This window comes from Populus trichocarpa, chromosome 10, assembly GCF_000002775.5.
Source record: "Populus trichocarpa isolate Nisqually-1 chromosome 10, P.trichocarpa_v4.1, whole genome shotgun sequence".
Classification (NCBI taxonomy): domain Eukaryota; kingdom Viridiplantae; phylum Streptophyta; class Magnoliopsida; order Malpighiales; family Salicaceae; genus Populus; species Populus trichocarpa.
The window spans coordinates 16,534,479-16,549,096 of NC_037294.2; the positions used below are offsets into that span (position 1 = coordinate 16,534,479).

At 33.7% G+C, this 14,618-nt stretch overlaps 3 protein-coding genes across 7 annotated transcripts; 2 read left to right on the forward strand and 1 right to left on the reverse strand.

The window, feature by feature from the left end:
* The first annotated feature begins 1,079 nt into the window (after positions 1–1,079).
* LOC7492887 (pentatricopeptide repeat-containing protein At1g26460, mitochondrial) lies at positions 1,080–5,271 on the forward strand. The gene is made up of 7 exons (XM_024611031.2): positions 1,080–1,847; positions 2,263–2,494; positions 2,594–3,076; positions 3,567–3,773; positions 4,127–4,264; positions 4,376–4,564; positions 4,854–5,271. The coding sequence occupies exons 1-6, from the start codon at positions 1,216–1,218 to the stop codon at positions 4,559–4,561; spliced, it is 1,878 nt and encodes a 625-aa protein (XP_024466799.2). The 5' UTR covers positions 1,080–1,215; the 3' UTR covers positions 4,562–4,564; positions 4,854–5,271.
* A 3,011-nt stretch (positions 5,272–8,282) lies between these two features.
* Positions 8,283–10,618, forward strand: LOC18102632 (uncharacterized). Of its 5 annotated transcripts, XR_002984106.2 has the most exons (6): positions 8,290–8,527; positions 8,618–8,690; positions 9,237–9,288; positions 9,367–9,436; positions 9,853–10,086; positions 10,189–10,618. XR_002984106.2 is itself a non-coding variant. In XM_024610013.2 (5 exons), the coding sequence occupies exons 1-5, from the start codon at positions 8,417–8,419 to the stop codon at positions 9,940–9,942; spliced, it is 384 nt and encodes a 127-aa protein (XP_024465781.1). In that variant the 5' UTR covers positions 8,283–8,416; the 3' UTR covers positions 9,943–10,178. The 5 variants fall into 5 exon arrangements, 4 of the variants coding, with proteins under 4 accessions (XP_024465781.1, XP_024465780.1, XP_006378573.1 ...); XM_024610013.2 differs by lacking the exon at positions 10,189–10,618 and having other exon boundaries at positions 8,283–8,527; positions 8,630–8,690; positions 9,853–10,178; XM_024610012.2 differs by lacking the exon at positions 10,189–10,618 and having other exon boundaries at positions 9,853–10,178.
* Positions 10,619–11,961: 1,343 nt separating this feature from the next.
* Positions 11,962–14,579, reverse strand: LOC7492889 (14-3-3-like protein GF14 iota). The gene is made up of 7 exons (XM_002316055.4): positions 14,243–14,579; positions 13,741–14,047; positions 13,255–13,342; positions 13,039–13,148; positions 12,789–12,937; positions 12,372–12,424; positions 11,962–12,297 (listed from the first exon to the last, which is right to left on the reverse strand). Exons 1-7 carry the CDS (start codon positions 14,313–14,315, stop codon positions 12,292–12,294), a joined length of 786 nt encoding a protein of 261 aa, XP_002316091.1. The 5' UTR covers positions 14,316–14,579; the 3' UTR covers positions 11,962–12,291.
* Positions 14,580–14,618: the final 39 nt, after the last annotated feature.

Here is a 14,618-nt window from a genome sequence, read left to right on the forward strand (position 1 = left end):
GTTAATTATTATTATTTTAATTTTTTTATCTTTCATTTTTTTAATTTTTTAGATTTGATCTCTATTGTTTTGATTATTATTTATTTTATTTGAGATAATTTATGAAATTATATTTTTTTTCAATTTCATTCTCATTCAACTTTTTAATTTGTAAGGTTTGTTCTTATTATTTTAATAAACTTGAAAAAAATAAAACATCAATAAGTTATTTTCCAGCTCATTTTCCATGACATAACCAAACACTGGAAAATGTTTTCCAACTTATTTTTCATTACACTACCAAATATCAGAAAATAATTTACTTTTTCAGAATTTACTTAAAAAAAAACTATTTTTCAGCAAGATGGTAATTTTCAATTCTCAAATATCAGGAGCCAACCACATAATTATTTACCAAAATTCAAGCGGTTGGATCTGATCGTTTAAAGTGGTGTGCTTTCCCCTTAACTACCAGGACTCAATCCTCAAGTAAAATACATAAAAAAATTTAAAAAATTGTCAGGGTTTCATAATTCTAAAATAAATAGCATGCATTCGCCTGAACGAAACCAATAACCTCAATACTAATTTTAGCGTGTAAAAAATAAATTCGAGAATGCCACCTAATCATAAGGGGAAAAAAACATAATTACCGATAGGCAGAACAATAATACTAGAAGGTTTGCATATTTTAAGCGTTTGTTTATTTTTGTATTTGAAAAATATTTTTTAAAAAAATTATTATTTTTATATTTTTTTGATATTCTATATCAAAAATAAATTTTAAAAAATAAAAAATATTTTAATATATTTTTTAATAAAAAAAATTTTAAATAATAATAATTATTATAATATCAAACTGGACTCTAAATAAACTGGATTAACATTTCGGGCCATAAAACATTATTTTCTCAACGTTGATATTTCAACCCAAAAAGAAGTTACAATACAAGAGGAATGAGCCGAACGAAGAGACAACGAGCCCTAACAATGGGTTTAAGCATGTGAACTTCCTCCAAGAATAGCCCAGCTCAACAACCCATAAACCCTAAACCCATTGATATCATATATTCTACCATTAACCAAACAAGCTCCCCTTCCTTTCCAGATAATATATTAAAAAAAAAGGAAGAAGAAGAAGCCGCTCCCATCTCAAACACTAAACACTGAAAAACCCTAAACCAGAAAGAAAGTGGTTCGCTTTCGTACTCCCCTCTTACCCCACCCTCCCCACCAATGGCTTCCCAAATGGCAATTCTAACAAGAACAACAAAAACCCTAATGAAAGCCCTATACCCCCAAATCAAATCAATATCCTCCTTCGCTCACCCCTCGCAAGAAGCCCATCTCGCCACCGACCACCCTCCCTCCGATCACCCAAACCCCAACTCTAATTCAACTCCTTTCCCTCCAAATCCAGCTTCCGGAAGCCCACTCTACAATGACACAAACTGGCGAAACCCAATCCCAATCTACCAAAATCCTAACTCCCCTATGATCCCGCTCGGTCCCTTCCATAACCAAACCTCTAGAATCCAATCAATGCCTCCAAACATGGACTTGAATTCGCTATCAAATATGCTTGCTGATTGGACCACGTCACAGAGATGGGAAGATATCAAGGGGTATTTTGAGGCGTGGATTAAGTCACTAGATAGAAATGGGAAGCCTAATAAGCCTGATGTTAGCTTGTATAATCATTATTTAAGAGCTAATTTAATGATGAAAGCTAGTGCTGGTTATTTGCTTGATTTGGTTGCTCAAATGGAGGATTTTAATCTTTCGCCTAATACTGTTTCCTTCAATTTTGTTCTTAAAGCTATGTATGAAGGTCTTGAGACTGAGGCCGCTGAGAAGTTGCTTCAACGGTTAGCGAATTTTGGATTATTTGTTCATCCATTTGTGTTTATGGAAAAACTGAGATGCATGTGTTTTTCTTTTTGTTCGTGTGAGTTAAAGTTTGGAGCTTTATGCCTTTATGTTCGGCTATCATTTTATTGTTTTCAGAATTGATAATCTTGTATACGAGTAATTGCATAGTTGCATGATGTTTGTGTGAAAAAATCATCTTATTTTGGAATTCCTAATTATTACATGCCCGTTGTCAGAGCCTCAAAGTAATTTCATAGTATTCACAGTGTTTGTTCATCCCCTTTAACATTCATGTGGGGACCTTCTGTGGTAACTACCTTGTGGACCTATATGCATGTGAGTGTAGGAGCACAACAATTTCTCAGCTGAATACATGCAGGGTTTGTGTTGAAACATCGCTTGCTGTTTCAGGATGGAGCATACGGGAAAAGAATCGCAGCCTGATGAGGAATCCTATGACCTGGTTGTTACCATGCTTCTCAATAAAGGCAACATTGATGCTTTTGATACTGCCTTGAAATATATAGATAAAATTCTAAAAGGTGATTACGTGTTATCGATGAAAGTATTTGATGCATGTGTTAGAAGCTGTTGTAACTTTGGCAGACTGGATGTGTTGCTATCGATTATTGAGAAGTGTAAGGTAATTAACTGATTTGCCTTATATTTTATTGCATAAAAAGACCCCTCTTTTTATGTGCGTGTTCTTTGATCTGATTTTTTTCGCGTACGGTGTTAACAGAAAATGGATCAGAACAAAGCTCTCTGTCCAAATTGGAACCTATGCAACCATATTGCTGAAATTGCATTAAAAGAGGATAACAGCAAGTTATTGTTTTGTGCCCTGGAGTTTATGGCTAGATGGATTGCTCGAGGAGAGAAGGCAAGGCCTATTGTTCTACTTTCAGTGGATGAAGGATTGATTGTGGCTGCGCTTGGAACTGCTGGCAGGACCTACAACTCCACTCTCCTGGATGCGTCATGGGCAATCCTTTGCCGCTCTTTACGTCAGAAGAAGGCTCCTAACCCGGAATCATATATTGGGAAGATATATGCCCATGCATCATTGGGCAGTCTGCAGAAGGCTTTTGCTACTTTGCGTGAATTGGAGTCTTGTTATGGGAGTTCTGATAAGGAAGCAGAAGAAGAATTGTTCTCACCATTCTCTTCTTTGAATCCACTAGTTCTGGCTTGCTCCAAGAAGGGTTTTGAGACTTTGGACTCGGTATTTTTTAATTTTCAGAAGTTGATAATCAGCGTTCACATATTGTTAACTTTTAACAAATCATCTTCCAGATCAAATTTCATTAATTTAACTAGTCATTCTTCATAAAATGTTTTCTTACTAAGTTTAGGAACCCTTTATTCATTTGGATTCTTTACTTACTTGGTCCAGGAACCCTTTATTCATTTGGATTCTTTAGTTGTCATTTGATTATGTGACTTTTAATAGAGATATTGTTTCTTACAAGTCTAGGATTTCGGCTTTTGACTAGCACAAATGGTTTCTGAGGCAATTTCAGAAAAGATGTCTCATTCTCTATCAATCAATTTGTGCTTTTGAGGTTTCTCTACAAACCTTAAACCTATTTCTCTTTTTCCAACTTCAATTTTATTCAGATTTTAGCCAATTTAACCTACTGTTCTTTGGTGTTTGTGTTGGTTTTCTCCTCCAATTCTACACCACTGATTTTCATTGTTTTAATCTTTCTCAGGTATATTTTCAGCTAGAGAATTTAAGTCGTGCAGAATCTCCATACAAGTCTGTGGCTGCTCTTAATTGTATAATTTTAGGTTGTGCAAATATATGGGATCTTGACCGCGCATACCAAACTTTTGAAGCGATTAGTTCTTCTTTCGGGCTGACCCCTAATATTCATTCATACAATGCTCTAATTTTTGCATTTGGAAGGCTCAAGAAGGTAGATCATTTTACAGCTCTCTCTAGGCATGATGCACATGCAATTTAGCAATGCATCAATACCATTTTGTTTTCTGCTCAGTGTAAAAGGGGCTTTGCAGTACTGTATGCAGTCACCTGCCCCTTGACGAATCTCATATTTATGTGGGTGGACTGTGCATGCTTTCAATGAACTTCCCCATGTGTTGCAGAGGTGCTGCAGAAAGACTACTTTGATGATTTGTTTGGAATATGTAACATGTATTGCTCATGCTTGCACACATTAAAATAAATAAATGCATGCAATCCTATCAACTGCTTCTTTGATATACAGGATCTATTTCATTGTAAAATTTCTTGCTTTTCTTGTGGCAGACATTTGAAGCTTCAAATGTGTTCGAGCACTTAGTGAGCTTGGGTGTTAAACCCAATGCTATGTCATATTCATTGCTTGTCGATGCTCATCTCATCAACCGAGATACAAAAGCTGCTGTGTTGGTGATTGAGAAGATGGTAATGCACCTTTTTCCTCTTGGGTGTGCATATTGAGATGTACTTGGTTTCTATCATGATTTTTTGCATCTCTAGAGAAACTAATGCATGCACAATGAACCTGTTGACCAGGATTCTGCTGGATTTGTCCCTTCCAAGGAAATACTAAAGAAGGTCAAAAGGCGCTGTATTCGAGAAATGGAATATGAGAGTGATGATCGAGTAGAATTCTGGGCTAGAAAGTTTGACTATCGATTGGGCTCTCAAAATCGTAGGGACTTGTTGTTTAATCTGGAGTACAGCACTGATTTTGCTTGATTGGTAAGTTTTGATGAGTTGAATGTGTTTTCTAATAAATATTCCTAATTTCTTCCAAGTTTTACTTGGCTTTAAAGAAATGGTCACTTTCTCCATAAAAAAAGTAATGGCCATTTGAGCATCGTTGTCCCATGGTAGTTTTTGTCTCTAGTAAATGAGCTTTTCAATCTACTCTCCTTCATTACTTTTTTCAGTAAATGTTGACTCTGCAGTCTGCGTTCTTCTTTCTTACCTTGATTTGGGTTAATCTTGCATCAACCTGAATTCCTGATCTTTCTTTATCTTCTTTCAGGTTTGGTTACTGTTTCTTCTTGGTAATCTCAGTGGTGGCAGTTTGCTTGTTCTCCAGCTCCTGTCCAATGAAATTCTTTCCTGTCTGTGCATTACTTAATTGTACTCGATTTTGACTTTGGCAGGACTGATACAAGGATCAGGATTGATCTGATTATCATAATCGTCCATATGCTTCTCGGTTTTTTTTTTCCTACTGAGGGAAATCTATAGGGCAGGGAAATGTTGGTCCAAAAGATTTTCAATGTTGACAAATAAATGTAGGACAATCTTGTTTTCTTATGTAGGATAGAAATTCTGCAATGGCGTAGATACTCTACTGGCGAGATGTTTGTCTTTCTGTCTGTAAATCTAGTGCTTAAGCTAATTTTGTCTTCAAGGAGTACTTTGCGTAATGCAGTTATTTTTTGGAGATATAAGTTGGTGATGTGATCGTGCGTACAGAGTGTAACTTGCCTATAATTCATACGTAGAACAGAAGAGATTGCCTTGTTGCACATGACGGAAGTTTCGGGTCATTATTCTTGGAAAATTTGTTAAAAGATGGTTAACGGATTTATTTGAATTCAAATTAAAAGTGGGTCTCCTCACTTTTTAAATTAACTTTGTTCAGATTTAATTTTTAACATGAGTTTTTTAATATGAAACATGTTTTAAATAAATTATAGGTAAATAAAAATTTGATTTTAAAGAAATTTTAGTTGTCATTTTTAGGTAGAATTTAATTTCTTCTAAAAAAATATATTACACATGAGGAAAAAAAAAAAAAAAAACTTAGCTGTTTTAAAATGTGAAGTTAAAATTAGGTTTAAAGCTCACTTAATCTTTTAGAGCTGAGAGGTTTTAGGTAAATAGGCCTTGAGTTTAAATCTATATACTTCTTACAAAATAAGTTTTAAATCAATCTAGAGGCAATGTTTATTCATGAAGAACTATTTCTTCCAGTTAAAATTTGAACTTGAATTTTGTCTATGAAAAATCATTTATTTCAGCTCATTCTTTGTCTAAGACTAGAGTATGAATATTAACATTTTTTCCGGAAAGTTTTGTTGCAAATTTGAATAGTTTTTTTAGCTAAAAAAATGTAGATTTATGCCATTATTTTTAGATTTAGGCTAATTAAATGATGATAATGATAAGAATTAATTATTTAATTTTTTGGCTTCTAAAATCCACCATAAAAAAAAAAGATGGAGGAAGAGTTTCACACAAGTTCTTACTAGACATTTACATGTTTTTCCTCACATCATCTTAGAGTTTTTTCTTCTCTTCGTATGTTTTGGTTTTTTTTCAAAATCTAGAGTTTAGGTTTATTTTATTGAGATATGTTTGAGTTATATAATCTTTGATTCAAATATCTTGTTTAAAAGTGTATTTAAAACAAGATGGCGGTGTTGAAATCTTGAGAAATATATTTTAAAACATATTAGTTGTACAAATGAGGAGCAATAAAGCTTTAAGAACAAATGATTCAACATAAACAACAACAAAAGTTTCATGCCTTTAAAGTGCTTCAATAAATAATTATATTTCTTTGTTTTAATTAAAAAATATATATTGTTATTATTAGTATACATGCTAGAACTTTGAATTAACATCAATTGTAAGTTTAAATATATGCTTAATATATGCATGCTAGAATTATATTATTATATTTGTGTTGCAAGTATATTTGTAATGAATTATTATTTTGCATGCTTGTAGATTTAAACTTGTATGAAATCTAAGTTTTATTTGAATATTTTTTACGTTTAAATATTCTTGGTGTGATAAACTAAATATTATTATTTACTAGTCTAATATAAATATTAAATATTTGGAAAACAATTATAAACTTGCAAAGAAATCGAATTTTTTTTATCTTATAAAATACAAAATCCACATATAAGTAATCTCATGAAAGCTCCCAAAAAAACAATAATGAAGGGTTTGCTGCTAATGTGTGGGTTTGTGTATATAATGATGACATTGTACAACGACCGAAGATCCGTATAAAAATATTGATGAATGTTAATGCTTGGTTCTATTATTCTATTATTCTTGATTTTTTTATTTTTTTTATTAGTTTGTTTTTAAACATTTTTAGAATTTTGGTGATCAAAATAAATAGCCAAGATACTTATGGTAAATCAAAATATTTGGATTGAGCTGGTGCTCCTTTTTATCTTACTCCAATTTGCTCTATGGATCATTTGAGAGTGGATCGTGAAGATTCATTGGGCAGGCAATAAATTGAATTGGAAATGCTTCGGCCATGGCCACTCTTTCAGAGGAACTCGCATTTTTCTTTTTTGTTAAATAGTATCGAATTACACAGAAAAAGGTAAACATCAGCATGAGTTGATCTTATTCCTTTCCCTATTTCTAAAAGCTACGTACAAAAGATCCTGTGCAAAACCTTTCATTCCTTTGAATTCAAACATCTGCTAATATGGTTGAGAGGATTCGACGCAAAGATCTACTTTATTCCCCCCCTCTTAGGCTGGGCTCTGCATTCTCAGGTGGTCCAACATTATTTCCTTATGATGCTTGAGTTCAAGCAGCTCTCTGAAAATGGTAAAAGAGAGTTCATCAGTATGGTGCCAGTCCAGAAAGAAAGATGAGCGGTAACTTGATTTGGTCCTCCTGCTAAGGCAGCGACAAATGGTGTCTTTTCTATGTGAAAAAACGCCAGTTTATCAGAAACGCAAGCCATAAGCATGGAAATCAGGCCCGCTGAATATACTATCAGAGTAGCAGTAGCCTAAGATAAGAGCTGGCTTCCATCTCTGCTACATATTTTTGGAAGGCATTCGTCAATGCCTCTTCAGCATAAACCACTGTGCCTGAAACATGATTTTTTCTCTGAAACCAGACCCAGCGACATTGCATATGGCAGAGCTAGTTTTTTTCTCTGAAACGGCTATTATATTTATATGGTGACAGTCAAAGTGCAAATGAAAGGTTGTTTCTGTATTTCTCCTTTTCCTTTCCATTGACAACAACGTACTGCATCAATCTACTCTCAACTTACGAAAATATACTTTATCATATCTGATTTTTTTTGCTTAAAATTTCAATTTACTCCTATTTACCAGATCATTTTAAAAAAAAAATTCTTAAATTTTCATTCTGTTCCCATTCCCGTGTAGTTCTTTCTTTATTTTTAAGGGAAAAAAAAGTGTATTAGCAAACTGATCCACGGCCTCAAAATTTGAAACTAGATCACTCTGAAGCCCAAGCCCATTTATCTGCGTTAGACCGAGCAAAATATGGACTGGACCAATAGCCCAAATAACTGGGAGAACTCTGATGTTGCAGGGCCGGCGAAGACAGGACCAGGGGAGTGAACATGGTCTCTAATGGCAACCCAAAATTTGAAATAAAAGGCAAAGCCCATTGCAGTGCTTAAGACCGAACAAGATATGGACTGGACCAATTGCGCAAAGTTCATTACACCTTCTGGTTCGAAGTATTCTGTAACTTGGATCAAACGCTAAAACCCTAGACAAGAACCAACGGAAATTCCCTTCCCTTTTCAATTTTAACCCAAAATTTAGGTAAATAGAAAAAATCAGAGCACAAATGGAAGGTGGGGGTGGTCGTAATGGCAAAGAGAGAGAAGAGGAACAAGACGGCATGTCCGTACATTCTCCATGCAAAGCTCCTCCTTCCTCTGCTTCCTCTCTTCCCAAGGTCTCTCTGCCTCTCTCCCATACGTATATTTTTTTTTGCTTGTGGAATTTTAATTGGAGCTGGAAATATTTATTCTTTGGGGTTAATTAGGAGCAATCACAGGTGGAATTGGAGCTAAGACTCTTAGAAGCTCTGGAGATCTACCCTCCTGTCAAACTAAGAGGCAGGTTCTTCAATTTTCCTCTTCAGTTTTATCTCAATTCGCTCGATTGTGGGGTATTTGATTTTTTTTAATGAACTTGAATAGGAATTGTGTTGTTGTGTCATATTTCCTGTAGTAGCATTTGTATGGATTAAATTAATAGAGTTGAATGGGAAATGCACATTGCTTGTATGATGAACATGTCAGTGGGGCTACCGGAACAGCGCATTATGTGATTATGTTATGATGCTATTTGTTGGGAGTTTTGAGTGATCTGCTTCATTTGCTATCATTTACTGGTGATAATATTTTGGTGTGAAAGCTTTTGTTCAGGAGATTTGCGGTTTGGTATCAAGACTGTTGAGGAGTTATTTTGTTTTGATGATAGAATACAAATACTTTCTATGTGAGATATATAATGAGACAAATATAAGTCATCTAGCAATTAATTCACATGAGTTATTAATGAGACAATATATATATATATATCTCTAGTTCCACTTTTCTTTTATTCTCTTTTTTATTTTAAGAGTTAAGCAAAACATTTGAAAAATTCTTTTCATGCAGGCATGCATCGCCACTTTGTACTTTATGGTCTCATGGAATTTCTTCGGAGAAGGTTGTTCTGTCTCTAACTCTGTTTCCTTTCTAAAAGTTTCCATTTACATGCTCTGACACATTGATCACTCGATCACAGCTTTGATCGGCAATTTTCTCCCGATGAGGTTTTGCAGTTGCTGGACCGTTTCTACAACATTGAAATGCTGGTATTTAATTTCAATGATATTTTTCATTTTCATTGTGGATTTCAAAACAGAAAATAATTCATTTGAATGCTATCCTACTACAAATTCATTTCAAGTAAAATGTAGGAGATTTTGATGCGTATATGAATTGATAAATGTCTCAGCTCTGCTGGATGCTAAATTTGGCTCGCTTCATTGCTGACCCTGTATTGTTTTGTATAGAAGGAATAGTGCACGAAATCTTAAAAGTATGTCTATGAAATTAGATGATGACATATAATTTGCAACCGGTGAAAGATCACAGTATTCACAATCAAGTATTTTAGTCTATGCCTTGCGAATATTGTGTTTTTCTTGCTTTCTCTTTTACACATCATCCCTATTTTCTTTATGAGAACATATAATGTGTGCAATGATTTTGGCTTGTTTCTGTCAAGTTTCAGAAACCAGATGATGAAGAGGCAGAAATTCTGAATCACGAGGAAGATTTTTCCTTGCCTCAAAGTTATTTTGTCAAGGAAGAGTGAAATTGATAATTTTGAACTACATCTTTTTTGGACTCCTTGCACAACAATCCTAGCTGGGAGCATATTTATTGATCACATTACAAATCCAAAACTGGGGCAAAGTTGAGAGGAGTCGGTGTTGCTTAGAATCTCTGGAAGGCCATTGTAATGATCCTTTTAAATTCCCCCCCTCATGACTCGTATAGTAAGATAAATATGTAAATTTTAGTTAATATAGTTTCATTTACTTTCCACTATCATTTCCAGATATTCTGTTTTTTGAAGACGGCAGGGACAAGGTTGGGTGAGGGTCAAACAATAATGAGGACAAGTGCGTTAGGAATATAGGATGCATTTTCTTGTCTATTGATTTCTAGTTTCAATCAATTGACATTCTGCTCATCCCAAAAGAGGAGATTCGTGTGGAGTAAGAAGCTGAAGAATTTGGTAATTTCCTGGTGTGTGCAAGCGCCGTCCATACATTAAAATAACTGCAAAAGTACAATAGAAATGGGTGAGTACCTTTTTACATTGTTCTGCCTTGTATTTTGTATTTAAAAGGTTTTTTTAATATTAATATTATGTTTCTATCATTCTCTAAACCTTCCGTCAGCTGGTGTCATTGATGTTGTTAAAAATTAACATGACATGTTCATACAATATTATATTTTTGTTAATGTATATTTTGGTTCTTTGATTTTTTTTAAAAAAATTTACTTTGGTCTCTATGTTTTTTTACTTACAAAGAAGTCCTTAATTGTAAGTTTTTTTGGTCATCATAATTTACAATAAATATAATTTAGTCTATGACTTGATTTTTTTCCAATTAAGTTTCTATATGTAATTTAAATGAGTTATGAGTTAATACATAAGGTAAAAGATAAGTGAATTTAAATAGATATGTATGTTCAAAAAATGAAACTTTTATTTCATATAGTATTGTATATCTACTACAATAAATTTTCTTTTCTTTTCTTTATTTTCTTTTAAATTGTTTCCTTGCTTTTAACTTGAAAAAATTGAAGGAAAAAAAAAACCATAATAGATATATGATATTATAGGGATGAATTATATCTTAAAGTAATAAGTTAGTTCGTGAACTTCTTGATAATTTTTATTTGATTAGATCAATTGATCTTTGATGTGATTATTTTTTATTATTGTGATCGATATTATTATTTAATTGAATTTTTATTTCCTATAATATTGTGTATCTATTTTGATAATTTTCACAAAGCTTACGATTTTCTGTATAAGAACTTATTTGAAAAAAACAAATGAGGGACTAAATTGTATTTATTAAAAAACTCAACGCTCTTAAACGACTCTTTTGTAAAAAGGTGTTTACTATAAAAAGTAATTATAAGACTGCATGACTTGCTCCCACGCCTTTTACCTAGCGTATTAAAATGAACGAACGTGATATTAACATATTAAAATTATAATGTATTAAAATGAATTTTTAAAATTTTTATTTTAGTATTAACATATTAAAATTATAAAAAAATAATACGTATAATATCAATTTGATTTTTTTTTCAAACAATAAGCATAAAAAAACAGAAGTGGAAGCACACTTCCAAACACACAGCAGCCTTATGGGAAAAAAATATTTCTATGGGATATTTAGAGATTTAGGAGGAAAATATCTATATGCGAAGAAAAGCCTCATTCCTATACGAAATTTTTAATGGAATGTTTGGGAGTAAGGTTCTTTCTGTTTTTAAATACTTTCTAAAGATGTTTTTTTTTTTTAAAAAAATAAAATAATATTTTTTAATGATTTTTAATAGTTTTGATTTGTTAATATTAAAAATTTTAAAAAATTCATTTTAATACATTATAATTTTAATATGTTAATACTAAAATGATTAAATAATTTATTTAACCAGTGAGTTAGAATGATTTTCATATTATCTTTTAACATTCAGATTTTTTTAAAAAAATCATAAATAATTTATTTTTCCGTGCACATGCATCAATCAATATACAAAAAAACAACATCAAAAAATGAAAAAAAAAAAAAAGTGCAGCAACATAGACTTAAAAGGCCAGCTGGACGGATAAATAGCAGAAGGTAAAACAAAGGAAGTCCCCGATTCTGATACGAAGCTTGCAAGAACAACGAATAATAATAATAAAAAAAAAAAACGAAAATCTCTGTTTAAAATAAAAGAAAGGAACTAAAAGGAATAGCAATTGATCATTCTTATCATCAGCTTTTGGTGGGATTCAAAAAGATCAATGGCATCAAAAACTTTCAAGATTGTTCCATCCAATCCCTTTTTCAGGAAAGATAACAAAGAGATGCCGCTTCTGCAAAGTAGTTTAACATCCGCTTGCCATGTGCAGGGTTCTCTCAACTCTCCCTCAGTGCTGAAAGGAAATTACAATTTTAGCAGGGCAGTGGAAAAGAATAAAAAAAAACCAGAAGGTATACGAGAACTAACCTCTCCTTCGGCAGGCTTTTCCCTTGATCCTTCACCTTTGAAGTTATCATCACCTACATGATGCAACTTGTCTGAGATGAAGTTTAAGACGTACGTGTTTTAAAACATAAATTAATGGAAAATCAACCAACGGTATGCCTTGATGTAAGCCAATCTAAGAAACAGAGATTCAGAATTCGTCCCTTACTGGGGCCAAAATACGAGTGGCCAACAAAATGGTGGCACATCTATCATCTGTGAGCATGCTAACATCCATCATGTTAAAATCTTATTTTAGTTGACAAGAACAGGCTGGTCCTCCTCTCCTCTATTTTTCAAGGATGAGTATCAACAATTTGGTAACGACATTTTTTTCACCAGCATAATGTAATGCTACTAAACCTCGGTTTCTCAATTCTCATTCAGTTTATAATGTACCTCCATCTTCAGGCAAGTCAGAAGTCCAGAGAGTGAGGTTATCTCTCAACAACTGCATGATTAAGGTGCTGTCCTTGTATGATTCCTCACTCAAAGTATCCAACTCTGCAATTGCCTCATCAAAAGCTTGTTTGGCTAGATGGCAGGCCCTGCAAGTATTAACATTAAAAATTAGATCGTTAGAAAGTCATGAACACAGGATAATACAATTTGGCAGCATTAGATTGCAAAAAAATATAATCTAACATACCTCTCCGGAGAATTCATGATCTCATAGTAGAAAACAGAAAAATTAAGGGCAAGGCCAAGACGAATTGGGTGGGTTGAAGGCAGATCAGTGCTTGCAGTGGCAGAAGCAGCCTAAAAGAGAAATGGAAACACGAGGAGCATATCAAATGATGACAAAATTAGAGAATGCCAAATAAATGGATTACATATTTATGAAATATAAACTAAAGTAACATGCCTCGTAACCCTTTAATGACAGTTCGGCTGCCTCCTTCCTTTCTTGATCAGTCTTGAACTCAGCTAGATAGCGGTAGTAGTCACCTTTCCTGAATTCATGGATGCCAAGACCCGGTATTAAGAATATAAAAAATAAAAAGCAGGCCTTTATAGATCACTACTTTCATGCCTTCTTACATGTAATACTGCTGTGAACTACTTAACTGAGAACATAATAAATCATTACACAGTTCACGAAATTGCTGCTGCTTGGACGTGTTGATAAGCAGGAGCAGGGGATGAAAAAGCAAAAAGAGTATTATAAACCTTTTGTGCACCACTTGTCCAAGAGCCAGGAAAAGTAACTAGTCATCAGATGAAGAAAAACATACCCCCTTTCCATTCATGTATATAAATAATGTGATGCAAATAGCAAAAAGATACATATAGGATCGAGGATAAAAGTGCTATAAAAGATCATCTCTAAAGGCCAACGTATATAACTCACATCTTGTAGTAGAACACGGTTGCTTCTCCTGAGGTAGAAGAGGGGACGAGATACTCATCAATGATGGACAGGATGTCATTGCAAATCTTGGAGAGTTCATCCTCTACCTTCTGGCAGTAACCCTTAATCAGTTTAACGTTGCTGTCATTTCCTTTAGATTCTTCCTTCTGCTCAATTGAAGACATAATCCGCCAAGAAGCTCGCCTAGCCCCAATTACATTTTTGTATCCCACCGAAAGGAGGTTCCTCTCCTCCACCGTCAGTTCACAATTAAGTTTGGCAACTTTTTTCATGCTCTCAACCATTTCTGTTCCGTCAATATTAAGATGTTACAGATTTCAGATAATCTGGAAAATGGGCATAAATTAAATGAAAATGTCTATCTCTGGGAAAATATAAATTTTTTTCTAAAAGAAAAAGACCCAATTATCCATTAAAAAAAAACCAAAGCATGTACTCGCAAAAACAATGAAGAAGCGAGTAAGATATAAATTAAAGTTACCATCATAGCGCTCAGCCTGCTCAGCGAGCTTGGCCATGTAAACGTGAGTCTCTCTCTCCTTATCGGTCGACATTGTAGTTTAATTTTTGAGAGAGATATGATCGATCAGATCACAATGTGTTCGCAGACAAATCAATAATCACCAGAGAGAATTTTTTGTAGAGGTCTGAAAGCAAAGAAAAGGGAGGCGTGCTTTAAATAGAAATTTAGGAGCGACTGGAGGGGAGGAGAAATAACAGATCTGAACCGTAAGTTGGGTTCGGAAAGAGGAACCGCGCTTTTCGTGATTTTATTTCCTACCATAGCTTGGATGTATTCAATCCTTTCTGTCGGAGGGGTCCTTTCGAGATTTTACAGCTACACCTGTTTCTTCTTC

What these genes read in the sequence shown, in the direction of transcription:
- LOC7492887 (XM_024611031.2), top strand. Translation starts at nt 1,216, where the DNA reads ATGGCTTCCCAAATGGCAATTCTAACAAGAACAACAAAAACCCTAATG. An exon ending in CGATTATTGAGAAGTGTAAG is followed by an intron (nt 2,495 to 2,593) that starts GTAATTAACTGA and finishes CGGTGTTAACAG; the next exon opens with AAAATGGATCAGAACAAAGC. An exon ending in TGTTGGTGATTGAGAAGATG is followed by an intron (nt 4,265 to 4,375) that starts GTAATGCACCTT and finishes CCTGTTGACCAG; the next exon opens with GATTCTGCTGGATTTGTCCC.
- LOC18102632 (XM_024610012.2), top strand. Translation starts at nt 8,417, where the DNA reads ATGGAAGGTGGGGGTGGTCGTAATGGCAAAGAGAGAGAAGAGGAACAA. An exon ending in CTGCTTCCTCTCTTCCCAAG is followed by an intron (nt 8,528 to 8,617) that starts GTCTCTCTGCCT and finishes GGGGTTAATTAG; the next exon opens with GAGCAATCACAGGTGGAATT. An exon ending in ATGGAATTTCTTCGGAGAAG is followed by an intron (nt 9,289 to 9,366) that starts GTTGTTCTGTCT and finishes ACTCGATCACAG; the next exon opens with CTTTGATCGGCAATTTTCTC.
- LOC7492889 (XM_002316055.4), bottom strand. Translation starts at nt 14,315, where the DNA reads ATGTCGACCGATAAGGAGAGAGAGACTCACGTTTACATGGCCAAGCTC. An exon ending in GCAGGCTGAGCGCTATGATG is followed by an intron (nt 14,048 to 14,242) that starts GTAACTTTAATT and finishes TTGACGGAACAG; the next exon opens with AAATGGTTGAGAGCATGAAA. An exon ending in ATCATGAATTCTCCGGAGAG is followed by an intron (nt 12,938 to 13,038) that starts GTATGTTAGATT and finishes TAATACTTGCAG; the next exon opens with GGCCTGCCATCTAGCCAAAC.